General features: G+C 42.4%; 1 protein-coding gene across 1 annotated transcript in view; it reads right to left on the minus strand.

The window, feature by feature from the left end:
• LOC121581238 (kelch-like protein 24) overlaps window positions 1-11,078 on the minus strand; it is a 30,234-nt gene extending 19,156 nt beyond the window's left edge. The window contains exons 1-4 of the mRNA XM_041896727.2: window positions 10,825-11,078; window positions 8,268-8,371; window positions 7,084-7,928; window positions 3,017-3,201 (exon numbers count right to left, since the gene is read on the minus strand). Of these exons, the coding sequence (XP_041752661.2) occupies window positions 3,017-3,201; window positions 7,084-7,928; window positions 8,268-8,342 (1,105 nt within the window). The 5' untranslated portion in view covers window positions 8,343-8,371; window positions 10,825-11,078. The remainder of the gene's footprint in view (window positions 1-3,016; window positions 3,202-7,083; window positions 7,929-8,267; window positions 8,372-10,824) is intronic.
• Window positions 11,079-14,230: the final 3,152 nt, after the last annotated feature.

A 14,230-nucleotide genomic window follows, 5' to 3' on the forward strand; every position in this document is an offset into this window, starting at 1 on the left:
ATCCTTGAACCTTGACCTCTATTGGTCTGGGTCTGCCACCTGGGCTGGTTACAGGTTTTCCAGTCCTGTGGGCGTGCTCCACCTCAATCTTCCTATGATCCATCTGCAGCTTTTCTGTGATAATTTTTCTCACTTTCTCCTCAGACTCCATCCAGTTCTCATGTGGAGACTCTGGTATGCCATCTACAACAATGTTATTCCATCTGGACTGTCCCTCTAGATAATCTGTTTTCCCAGTCATTGTTAATAATGACTAACAGACTGTGCTGATGTCATCTCTCGCGGACTTACAGTTTGTTGTCATCTTGCTGCAAGCCTCATTCAGGACATCCACTTCTCCCTGGTAGAACTACAAACTGTTGTTAAGGTCCTGGACATCTCTGGTCAGATCATCCATTCTTTTGTTAGTTGAATCGACTATTGTTTGGATAAAGCTCTTGAAGCTATTTTCCTGTTGCTGTGACAACTTCTTGTAGACAAATGTTTGTTGATTTAAAAGATCACGCACCTGTGATAGAGAAACACTGTCCTCTCCATTAGCTTTGGGCGGCATGGTAGCAACATTGGCTAATGCTGGTACTCCACACACTTCAAGGCAGGACAGGTCACAGGGCAGATGGAAAACAGCAACAAACAGCAGGGATTTAAACAGCCACAAGCCCGGGACAATCCGCGGTCCCAGCCACAAGGGTTAACCGCATCGCGGGCTGTGTTCAAGCTGTCAAGGAAGTCTAGCTAGCTAGATAGCAGCTATGCTAGCAGACCAAGCAGCTTCAGACAAACATGGCTAACTGTCAACTTTTGATACTGTATACATTAATATATCAAGGAGAACACAGCCAAATTCAGCTAAGAAATGTTATATTCCTATCATACAAAACATGTCACTCAAGAATTCTGTGAAATTAGCATTGGTTGATTGGTTAATGTGGTCAAATGGCCACCCAAATCTCCCACTGACACCAGTTCAAGTTAGGATTCCCACAATGGTGAGTGGAGAGGTGAACCGTTTGGTCATATTGGTCATTGACAGTGAGTGTTGTGAACTCAAGTATGCAGTCACCGTGGGAAAGACAGTCATGTCCAGGAACATGTTTAGGGTTAGGGTTAGGACGTAAAGGTGACTTATTTGAAATCTTTCTCTGAAATTTGGGTAGAAACAATTACATAAAAGTTCACCTCAGGATTCCCTTAGAGGAGAGTTGACAGACAAACTGTTGGTCAGATATTGTGGTCATTGACAGTGAGTGTTGTGAGGTATGCGGTCAGTGTGGGAAAGACAGTCACGTCCAAGGTTATGGTCACAGTCAGTGACAGTAACGATCCAGACAGACTGGAGGGTTCCATGCCCATGTCGTTCTGATCCTATTTCAGACTGGGCTTTAATACAGATACTGCTGCATTGACACCCTCCAGAGTATGTGAGTGTAAGAGAGCCAGAGAGGGAAGGAGAGAATGGGGAGGAGAGGGAGGAGGACAGAGGGAGAAAGAAAGAAAGAAAGAAAGAAAGAAAGAAAGAAAGAAAGAAAGAAAGAAAGAAAGAAAGAAAGAAAGAAAGAAAGAAAGAAAGAAAGAAAGAAAGAAAGAAAGAAAGAAAGAAAGAAAGAAAGAAAGAAAGAAAGAAAGAAAGAAAGAAAGAAAGAAAGAAAGAAGAGAGAGAGAGAGAGAGAGAGAGAGAGAGAGAGAGAGAGAGAGAGAGAGAGAGAGAGAGATTGATAGCGCACACGCGAGGACTTGGCACAAGTAGAGCACAAGACATAAACACTCTCTCCCTCTAGGGCAGACCGTTAACTTCTCTCTCTCTTTTTTTCTTTCTTTGTCTCTTTTCTCCCTGTACTTTGGCAGATGTGTACTTTTAACATGTTTGTTATCTGAGGCTAATTCATTGCTTTTGAGCAAAAACTATCCCAACTAGCACCAATGCTTTGATGTAAACCCCACAATGTATATTAAACTCGATATAAGGGGTAACCTTTGTCAAAGTTGGATAGATTTCTATGTTTCTGTGATGATGGTTCTTTATTAGCCTAAAGTTTCAGATCGGTTTGCAGCCAACTCCTCTAATGTGTTAGCTGTCATGCCAAAATGTATGTTTAAATGTTTGTTTACAGCTAATTAGAGGTATGGTATTACAATAGAACCCATGCTGTTTTCATTAGGGAGTGTAGATTACGTTATTCTACTGCTGCCCTGTTCAAGTTGGGTCCAGTGACGCTTTAAAAAGGGTAGTTTATGCCAAACTTGGCAGCATAGCATGAATCAGCCCGGTCAAAAGGCTATAAATGCTCTGCGTAGAAGTTGCCCACTGGCACAGATCTAAGATCAGCTTACCTTCCCTAAACCCTAACCTCAACCATTAGAGGAAAAATGCTAAACTGACCATAGATCAGACTCTAGAAGCAACTTTATCCTCGAAAGCTATAAAGAGAAAAGAGCCATGTGACCCTGACTCTTGGCCAATGGGAGGAGAAAAAATGAGTGAGCTGGCCAATAAGGGTCTCCCTGGGCACTACTCCTGCAGAGTGTGTCCAGATGTTGCTCTTACATTTTCCTATTTTTCAAACGGGCTGGGGCATAAAAAGTACATGGCAAACGGCCATCGCATTACTCCCTTTCCTTTATTCCATAGTGAGGGACGACATAGCTGAGGTACTCTAAGGCTGTGTCTCAATAGGCTTTAATAGAGTTCTTACCTTAAAAGAGCTATAGTCTCCTTCCCTCCAATAGTCTTAAATGGTTCCTTTCCTCATCTCGTTTATTGTCAAGACAACTGATTAAGTGACAGTTGTATGGTAGAGACTTATCCAGTCTTTCTAGTTAAACAATAAAAGAGGGTTACTACTAATACCAATTCAAATAGGTGGCTCCCATGAGTACATCCTGGTATTTCCTGATCTCTGTCATTACATAACCTATTCATTTTTTAAATAATCAATATGACATTCTTCCATGACTAATCCTTGTTTATCTCTCTCTAGAGTGGCAGACTGTCAGCAAGCAAGGACGAGGAGCTCACCTGAGACCAGGATGTCATTGCGGAGGGCACAGACGGCGTACTCTGACTTGGTGAACTCTGGGAGCTTGGCCAGGGACTTCCACTCTCCTGTCACAGGGTCGTAACACTCTGTGTAAGGCAGGTTGAACCCCCCCACCCTCTCACAGCCCCCAACCACCACGATCACCTCTGAGAAGCCCGTCGACCTGCGGAGAGGGAGAGAGAGCGAGAGAGGGAGAGAGAGAAAGAGAGAGAGAGGGCAAGAATGGGAGAGGGGGAAGAAAAGGTCACAATACAGGTGAGGTGGAGCAGTAATAAAACAACAGCACAGTGACAAGACTCGACAAATTAACACATAAACAAAACACTAGTTGCTGTGGAGAAATAAGCCAACAATACAGAAACACTACACAGAGCAACAATACACAACACAGCACCACTCCAGATGAACATACACAATACAGGTAACTGTGGAAAAACGAGACAGCAACAATACACAACACAGCACCACTCCAGATGAACATACACAATACAGGTAACTGTGGAAAAACGAGACAGCAACAATACACAACACAGCACCACTCCAGAGGAACATACACAATACAGGTAACTGTGGAAAAACGAGACAGCAACAATACACAACACAGCACCACTCCAGAGGAACATACACAATACAGGTAACTGTGGAAAAAACGAGACAGCAACAATACACAACACAGCACCACTCCAGAGGAACATACACAATACAGGTAACTGTGGAAAAACGAGACAGCAACAATACACAACACAGCACCACTCCAGATGAACATACACAATACAGGTAACTGTGGAAAAACGAGACAGCAACAATACACAACACAGCACCACTCCAGAGGAACATACACAATACAGGTAACTGTGGAAAAACGAGACAGCAACAATACACAACACAGCACCACTCCAGAGGAACATACACAATACAGGTAACTGTGGAAAAACGAGACAGCAACAATACACAACACAGCACCACTCCAGAGGAACATACACAATACAGGTAACTGTGGAAAAACGAGACAGCAACAATACACAACACAGCACCACTCCAGATGAACATACACAATACAGGTAACTGTGGAAAAACGAGACAGCAACAAGACGCAACACCACAATACAGGTGAGTCAGTTATGATTTATGACTAAAGTGAAAGAGAGAAGGCAGTAACCTGCAAAGCTTTAGATTGGTAATTCACAACGTGTAATGTCTAATACTTTACATGATTGTTTTTGTCTACCTGGCAAAATACACATTCTTCTTAAGAACAGAATTTACATACTAAAGGCTATACTCCACTGAATATCAATGACCTCAATAATACATCCAAATGCTTCCCCATCGGCCTCACTGTTTGGAAAGTGCATGCCAGGGCTATAACATGATTTCCTTCGGTTAGGGGAGGGATTCACATCAACTCCACACTCCACGGTACTGTCAAATAAACATTATTTCTTCATAATTAAACTTCTAAATATCCCCACCTGGATGAAATGCTAAGCTAACTCTAAATCAAACTCAATGACATGCTAGTTAACAACATGTGTTTCGTGCACTTTCGCCTACATTTTCCTACATTCCCCACCTGTTTAGACACAGTACTGGTAAAGATGAGCTCAGGACAGACACAGGTATGTGAAAGATCCATAGAGAGCAGTGAGACCCCCAGACTTTTCCCAGAATTGGGGGGCCATGTTGGGGGTTTGGAGGGTGGCAGGAGCTGAAACTAGCGGCCCCTGAGGCTACACACACACAAAGACAAACATACAGGAGGCTCTATGTCTGGTCTGATCTGATCTGCCTGGATACTGACACGGTACGCCTGAGAGAGACATGTCACCTCCCAGCTATCTAACTGACACCCAATGTCAAATAATACTTAACCCTTAACAACTCCATAGACAAGAGAACAGCACTGTTGAATTCAGTAACGTCTTAACAGCAGATAGTGTATGTATCTAGGTAGCTTTTTAAGAGCAATTGAAAATGATCTGTGGATGAACACAGAGCTACACACACTCACATTAAGCTATGTACGGTATATTGTACACAAACAAATAACATACAAATAAACTTAAACAGGACTGTATGTGACACACTGCTTCACCGCTGCTATTAAAACAAGATCCAACGTACATATGGTTCAGGCTACGAATGCTTGCAACTTACTTATTCTGTCAGCAAACCGGAATGTGTATGGAAAATATTTTCCACCTCATGACACATTTTAATTTCAAAATAGGACCACAAAACAAACTAAATGAGTCTCTGTCTCCACAATAACACTGCAGGCACACATGCAAAGGGTTATGAGTTCATGAACAAACCATCTACTGTGGAGGAGAAAACAGTGAACATTGGCACTGACATTTTACCTCATCTTTCTCTCATCTCGGTCTCATCTCTCGCTCCCTCACATAGGAAAAGGTGGGTGGTTATTTAACTGAACTAAGAGCAAAGCTAAGATAAACGGCAGGTGTTTTCATTTGCAAACAGACATTTCTAATACCTCTTTTCAGGATTAGAGTTAATCCCCGCAAAATGATTGTGTCAGATGAGTGATGAGATAAGAGGAAATAGAAACGACTCATAATCCGCTTTCCAGCTCTCGGGCAAGGAAGAAGATTGATCTGGAACTGTACAGTACACAGTCACAACACTTCCTGTGTCAGCATATATGGCATATATGCCAAAATAACAAATAAACAAAATACTAGTCGCTGTGGAGAAATACAACAACAATACAGAAACACTACACAGAGCAACAATAATGTCACTTTACCCCAACCTACACTACTGGTCAAAAGTTTTAGAACACCTACTCATTCAAGGGTTTTTCTTTATTTTTACTATTTTCTACATTGTAGAATAATAGTGAAGATATTAAAACTATGAAATAACACATATGGAATCATGTAGTAACCAAAAAAGTGTTAAACAAATCAAAATATATTTTATATTTGAGATTCTTCAAATAGCCACCCTTTGCCTTGATGACAGCTTTGCACACACTTGGCATTCTCTCAACAGGTAACTCTGGGTCTTCCATTCCTGTGGCGGTCCTCATGAGAGAGTTTCATCTTAGCGCTTGATGGTTTTTGCGACTGCACTTGAAGAAACTTTAAGCATTCTTGACATTTTCCGTATTGACTGACCTTCATGTCTTAAAGTAATGATGGACTGTTGTTTCTCTTTGCTTATTTGAGCTGTTCTTGCCATAATATGGACTTGGTCTTTTACCAAATAGGGCTATGTTCTGTATACACCCCCTACCTTGTCACAACACAAATGATTGGCTCAAACGCTTTAAGAAGGAAAGAAATTCCACAAATTAACTTTTAAGAAAGCACACCTGTTAATTGAAATGCATTCCAGGTGACTACCTCATGAAGCTGGTTGAGAGAATGCCAAGAGTGTGCAAAGCTGTCATCAAGGCAAAGGGTGGCTATTTGATTTGTTTAACACTTTTTTGGTTACTACATGATTCCATATGTATTATTTCATAGTTTTGATGTCTACACTATTATTCTACAATGTAGAAAATAGTAAAAATAAAGAAAAACCCCTGAATGAGTAGGTGTTCTAAAACGTTTGACCGGTAGTGTACATGTACATATGACATCAATTACTTCAACTATCTCGTACCCCTGCACAGTGACTTGGTACCGGTACTCATGGTAAATAGCCTCGTTATTGTTATTTTATTGTGTTACTATTTCATTTTTTTTGGTGGTAATTTTATTAATTTTTTACTCTGCATTGTTGGGAAAGGGCTTGTAAGTAACCATTTCACGGTAATGTATACACCTGTTGTATTCAGCTCATGTGACAAATAAAATGTGACTTGATTTGAATACACAACACAGCACCACTCCAGAGGAACATACACAATACAGGTAACTTGCCCTACTTAGATGTATCAGAACATTCTGTCCCAAAAGCTGTGCCATTTTAAATTTATCTTTGAGGGAAAATAAAGTTGCATTGAATTGAATAGAAAGGAGTGACCAAGTTGGATCCCTCTGAACTACACCTCCCAGCATCCCCTGCACTATACCTGCGTGGGCGGGTCCTGGGTGACATCATCTCGTTGCCCAGTACGTGGTACCGTCGGGCCTCGTGGAGGAGCTGGTAGCACTCTGGAGCGGTCTGGATGATCTGGTCTCCTTCCACTGTCTGGACAAAGTAGTTGGGGTGCAGCAGGGGCAGACGGACGTGGTGTAGCAGTTCTTTAAGCACAGGCCTCCGGGGCTCCACACTGTGGTACACCCAGCGCATCACCGCCTCAAACACCACCTCCTCCTTTGCGATGGCCAGTTCGTCATTGCAGATGTACTCCTCCAGCTCGTCCCTCCTCAGGTCCAGGAACTCCTCGTGTTGGGCCACATCAGGGAAGTTGGCCAGAACGTACGAGCTGCAGCGGCTGGCTAGCTGTTTCAGAGAGTGGGCATCTGCGAAGCGCTGGATGCCCAAGCAGTTGCAAGGGTCTAGTTGGTCTTCTAGGAACTTGGCGCAGGCGTCACGGAGTGTGGAGATCTGGAAGAGACTGGAGGTCTCGAAGAGGAATTGCACGTTGTCGGTTGTGATCTTGGCGCGGCCCGTGTAGACGTAGCTGAGGAAGGAGTCCATGGCCTCGGCCAGAATGCCGTTGATCTCCACCAGCATCTCGCGTGACTCACGGTGGTCGTTGCAGAACATGGCGCGGAAGTAGGAGGAGCAGGCGGAGAGCACAGCGCGGTGGCAGGGGAACTCACGGCCCTGCACACTGATGACCACATCGGTGAAGAGGCGGCTGTCTCTGAACTCGTTGAACACCTGCAAAATGGCCTCTGAGTGGGAGGAGCCGGAGGAGAAGTCCAGCACTTCATTACCGGTCAGCGTCTTGGAGTCCACCTCGAACACCTTGGGAGACAAACGATGATGATGATGAGTTTCATTTTATGGGCGAAAGTGGTGTTCCTGCATTGGTTTGTAAACTAAGGGGGAGGGGGGTCGAATGTAACTGTTTGTTTAGCTTCTAGGCCAATTATGTTTTTATTATGTTTTTATTTGCCACTGGGGAATGATTGCTTCACATTGCACTTCTAAATGCTTTTCAAGACACATAAGCACACTGGATTTCAAATCAACACAAATGCACTGAAGTGCACACAGTATAATTTCCATATTTCCATTTTTTGACATAATAAACAGCTAAGATGAAATCTGAATTCTGATCAAATTAGTGGGTTTAGTGTGCACCTTTCGTTTGACGGCGGGGGAGTCCCGGGTCCCAGAATCCTCCCTGTTCAGCCGTCTGCCCAGGATCAACACCATGGCTGCTGCTCTGTAGACCTACCGGATACCTGGAAGAACAACAGTAAATAATGTATAAAGTGGTAGATAAATGTGTGGATCAAGCTATGAATGAGCTATTTACATGTTTTATAGGCCTGTACGTTTAAATCAGATTATACCTGAGAGAGAGAGAGCGAGAGAGCGAGAGAGAGAGAGAGAGAGAGAGAGAGAGAGAGAGAGAGAGAGAGAGACAGAGACAGAGACAGAGACAGAGACAGAGACAGAGAGAGACAGAGAGAATGTTAGGCCTATATAAGTGTAAATCAGCTTATATGTATTGTGTTATACCCTATTGAACTGTAGATCTGATTATACATGTGCTATAGACGTGTTTTAAGCCTGTGTAACTCTAGATCAAATGTTACAATATATAAGTCTAAATCAAGTTATACAAGTTACTTGAACTTAAACTTAACTACTGAACTTGAACCATTGTTGCTGTGACGAATTGGAGAAAACAAGTACACACCAGACGCTGTAGATATATAGAAGTCATAAAGGAAACAGCCTGCTTTGCGCTTCAGTGAGAAGAGAATGAGTTGTACTAACAATTCCAACACGTTCAGGGTAGAGTTACAGTATCTTGCATCACAGTAGAGGAAACATTTTAGTTTTGAGGGCTTCGAAATTTGAGCCGTATTCAAATATCTCCTAAACTCTTCCTCTGGCTCTGTACTGAAACAGTTGAAAAGGCCATAATCACAGAGACTATAGAGTGAGAGAGGTTCTTGTGCAATGGTAGCAGGGCCAACCTAAATGTCAATCACGTTTGTTGTGAAAGAAACTAGGTGAAGGAAAGATAGGCATCACGTCATCATGTTTTAACAGTGAGCTATCTGCGAAGCCGGTTAAGTATTTTCAACGGTGATCATCTAACTGCGTGGGCCTATAGGCCTTTGAAACAGACAGACTGACTGCCAAACCAGATCAATGTCAATCCATTCTGGGAGGGAGCCTCGTCCTCCTCTTCTGAAGTATATTTTGTTCACTTCCATAGAGTGGCAAGTGTGGGGGGTATTAAACAGGTATAAAGTATAACATGTCTGTTCATCAACTCACAGATTTTGACTAATGGTCTCTGAATTTGGTAAGATGGTAAAAGTGAAACAGGAACACACGCACGCACACACACAGGTGTGGGCTATCCTATGCTGACTATCTCAAACCATACATGTTTATTTCTTCTAAAAATGGATTCCTTCATAACAACTGCATTCTCGGAAAGATAAAGAAGTTGACATTTGCTTGCATTGTCTTGGAGGCACCAGTGTATGCCCGTCACTCCATGTGCATGTACTGGACAGAGGTCGTTAATAAAGCGCATGGGTCTGGCTTTACTGATAAATTAGGGCATTCTCCCTCCAGGCTATATTTAACCTGGCCGTGCACGCCGCCAGACGCACACAAAACATTTTAGTGGACCACCTCTTGACGACAGAGAGAAACATGAGTTTTAAAGTTAATTTCCTGCAATTCTACACATTTTGCCATGGGGCGGAGATAAATTTTTGCAGTTTTAATGCTCATTTCCTGCAATTCTACAAATGTTTTATGCCATGTTAATATGATATCTGAGTAAGAATGACTAACAAAATCAATAGGGCCCCTGAGCATGTGCCTTGAGTGCCCAGTCGGTATTCGGCCATGATTACTACAAGTTTAGATTGCTGGCTAGACTAAGTACCCGTCTAAAAGTTGGCCGAAATGGCTAATTGAGTGGCTGTCAGTGACTGACATAAAAGAAAACTGCTGATGCACAACCAAATGTCGAAATTGCACCTGGTGTATTCTACTATTCTTACTCTCAATAGTACATTGAGAGCCTGACTGAGTTGCAAAAATAAATAAAAAAGCCCGGCCCTGGCTATACAGACACCAACAAAGTGTTCTATGCAGCTATCTCTTATCTAGTCTTTTTTGAGAGATTCGTCTATAGGTGAATTCTAAATTGGGAATGGTCATATAGCCTAGGTATAATTACGCACAATAAACAAGCAAATCCCCAAATCTTTGAGCAGATTAAATTCTGACCAGGACTGACATATTATATGCATCGTGGAATCGACCATTATAATGATCAAATGTCAATATTGATGCAGCAATAGGTGGACGATTAATGTCCAAATGTTTTGAATAAAATGCATGTAGGCATATGCACAATAGCAACTCCAAAAAAGTTAAAAACCCGTGAGTTCTCTTTATGGTAGGCATTATTCTTCTCATAAATAATATATTAGCCTATCTGGTAGCTTTTTTTTTTTATTGTCGATTACCTCTTCTCGCCAACCTTGAACAGTGCTTAATTATGCTTAGCTTAACAAAGGCACACACAGTATCATTACCAGAATTCACTTAAACAGGATACGACTATCCAGTGCCACAACTGAATACATGAGCGTATTGAAATACACGTAAAGTATTAGGTACTATTTCTACAGTCCGTTAGGACTAACGACCTTACCTTATCCTGGAGTTTTCGTATGAGCCGCCTACGCTATTTGGAGCGGTGAGAAAAAAACAAACAAAAAAACACAACTAAAAGTTAAAATGATGATCTGAAAATTCTTGATCCCAAAATTGTATGATAGCAATGTTTCTTTATACAAAAAAACTAAACAAAAATGTATTTATCTATGCCATAGACATCATGATTTATTATGCTCGCAGAGACAAAGAACTGTAACAAAGTGTAAACATCACATGGAGATATATGTCACATCCTATGCCGACCTAGTCAGCTGGAGTTATTGGTGCTTATGGGTAGTGTATTTAATAAGAAGGGGATGTGCCTTACAGTTGTGGAATCAGAAACAGCACTTCCCAAGTACCTTTGTACTCCACGTGGCTGGACTTTGTTTGCAAACACTTCCCTGATGTTTTTCGCAAAAACTCTGGAAACTTTGTTGTCAACACCGATTGAGTAATAAAGTACAGGATATTGCCTAATATTGATATAGGCCTAATGATTATTAATTGAGTCACGTATACGCATGAGTTGGGAGACTAGTAAAGTATAAGTCAGACATACTTTAGTAACTTTCCTTATTGTTGAATACTGACAGAGTTTTAAAGTTTAATTGGATGAAAAACAACCATTTACTTTATATACAATCACACTCTGGTCAATAACATAGTTGTGTTATATCCTGTCATGATTTTGTTATTTTTCATCAGGTGTAACCCAATATGGGGCATTTGGGTAGAATGGTGCAAAACATGCTGCCGCTGCAGCTCTCTACAGGGGACAGGGGGAGGGGTTAAAGGAATCATGGCATCATTTCAAAACTGCATTATAATGTTGTACAATCCTACTCGGATAAGGAGAGCTATCCTTAGAGAGCTACTTCCTCACTTCTTTGAATCACTTTTGTTTTTGGTCTCTGACCCATTTTCAATGATTTGTCCCAACCTGTCGATGCAATATGTCATCATCAGTCGAAAAGCCTGTTTCGAAGCACCATTACCCTCTAGTGGATGTTCAATGCACATGCATTCTTGATTAAATGATATTCGAAAAACATATTGCCTTTAGTTTACACTGACATACATGATGGTTGACACAATAGATAAGTAGGTAGTTGCTTAAAAATTGTCTGTGGCACTGTACCTTTAACATCCTGCAACAGATGTGGATTCCAGATGTTGTTGACTATCTGAGGGACATAATACAAAGCAGAATCAATGAGTTAGCCAGCCAACTTTGATAAGCAACCAGAAATAACCATTGATTTTATGGTTCATTTAAAAAGCTAAACTTAGATATGTATTTTTGCTTGTTAAATCAATTAGACCATCCCCATTTCAAGCTTATCTTTATACAAAAGAAAAAGCTATATCAGAATATTTAGGTTTCAACATCGCTTCCAGACAAGCTAAACACCTTCTTCGCCCGCTTTCAGGATAACACAGTGCCACCGACGAGGCCCACTACCAAGGACTGCGGCCTCTCCTTCTCCATGGCCGAAGTGAGTAAGACACTTAAGCATGTTAACCCCTGCAAGGCTGCCAGCCCAGACGACATCCCTAGCCGCGTCCTCAGAGCATGCGCAGACCAGCTTGCTGGTGTGTTTACGGACATATTAAATCTCTCCCTTTCCCAGTCTGCTGTTCCCACATGCTTCAAGATGGCCACCGTTGTTCCTGTACCGAAGAAAGCAAAGGTAACTGAACTAAATGACTATCGCCCCGTAGCATTCACCTCTGTCATCATGAAGTGCTTTGAGAGACTAGTCAAGGATCATATCACCTCTACATTACCTGTCACCCTAGACCCACTTCAATTTGCTTACCGCCCCAATAGATCCACAGACGATGCAATCGTCATCACACTGCATACTGCCCTATCCCATCTGGACAAGAGGAATACCTATGTAAGAATGCTGTTCATTGACTATAGCTCAGCATTCAACACCATAGTACCCTCCAAGCTCATCATTAAGCTCGAGGCCCTGGGTCTGAACCCCGCCCTGTGCAACTGGGTCCTGGACTTCCTGACGGGCCGCCCCCAGGTGGTGAAGGTAGGAAACAACATCTCCACTTCGCTGATCCTCAACGCTGGGGCCCCACAAGGGTGCATGCTCAGCCCCCTCCTGTACTCCCTGTTCACCCATGACTGCGTGGCCAAGCACACCTCCAACTCAATCATCAAGTCTGTAGACGACACAACAGTAGTAGGCTTGATTACCAACAATGACGAGAAAGCCTAAAGGGAGGAGGTGAGGGCTCTGGGAGTGTGGTGCCAGGAAAATAACCTCTCACTCAACGACAACATAACAAAGGAGATGATCGTGGACTTCAGGAAACAGCAGAGGGTGCACCCCCCTATCCACATCGACGGGACCGCAGTGGAGAAGGTGGAAAGCTTCAAGTTCGTTGGCGTACACATCACTGACAAACTGAAATGGTCCACCCACTCAGACAGTGTGGTGAAGAAGGTGCAACAGAACCTCTTCAACCTCAGGAGGCTGAAGAAATTTGGCTTGGCGTCTAAAACCCTCACAAACTTTTACAGATGCGCAATTGAGAGCATCCTGTCGGGCTGTATCACCGCCTGGTATGGCAACTGCACCGCCCACAACCGCAGGGCTCTCCAGAGGGTGGTGCGGTCTGCCGAACACATTACCGGGGGCAAACTACCCGCCCTCCAAGACACCTACAGCACCCGATGTCACAGGAAGGCCAACAAGATAATCATGGACATCAACCACCCGAGCCACTGCCTGTTCACCCCACTATCATCCAGAAGGCGAGGTCAGTACAGGTGCATCAAAGCTGGGACCGAGAGAATGAAAAACAGCTTCTATCTCAAGGCCATCAGACTGTTAAAAAGCCATCACGAGCACATTAGAGGCTGCTGCTGCCTATTGAAATCACTGGCCACTTTAAGAAATGGAACACTAGTCACTTTAATAATTTAACATATCTTGCACTACTCATCTCATATGTATATACTGTATTCTATTCTATAATATTCTACTGTATCTTAGTCCATGCCGCTCTGTCATTGCTTGTCCATATATGCATATATTCTTAAATTCCAATCCTTACTAGATTTGTGTGTATTATGTATATGTTGTGAAATTGTTAGATATTACTTGTTAGATATTACTGCACTGTCGGAGCTAGAAGCACAAGCATTTCGCTACACCTGCAATAACATCTGCTAAACACGTGTATGTGACAAATACAATTTGATTTGATTTGATTTGACATAATTTGTGACATGGAATCTAAATGGAAAATACTTTGGTTTTGAAAAAAGTCAACTTTTGTTTAGAGTGTAAAATTTCAACCACAAGATTATGTAATCATGGTAACCAAATTTCAACATAGACAAACCTTGTATAAAATATGTTGAATTGTACCTT

Source organism: Coregonus clupeaformis, chromosome 14 (genome assembly GCF_020615455.1).
Source record: "Coregonus clupeaformis isolate EN_2021a chromosome 14, ASM2061545v1, whole genome shotgun sequence".
NCBI lineage: Eukaryota > Metazoa > Chordata > Actinopteri > Salmoniformes > Salmonidae > Coregonus > Coregonus clupeaformis.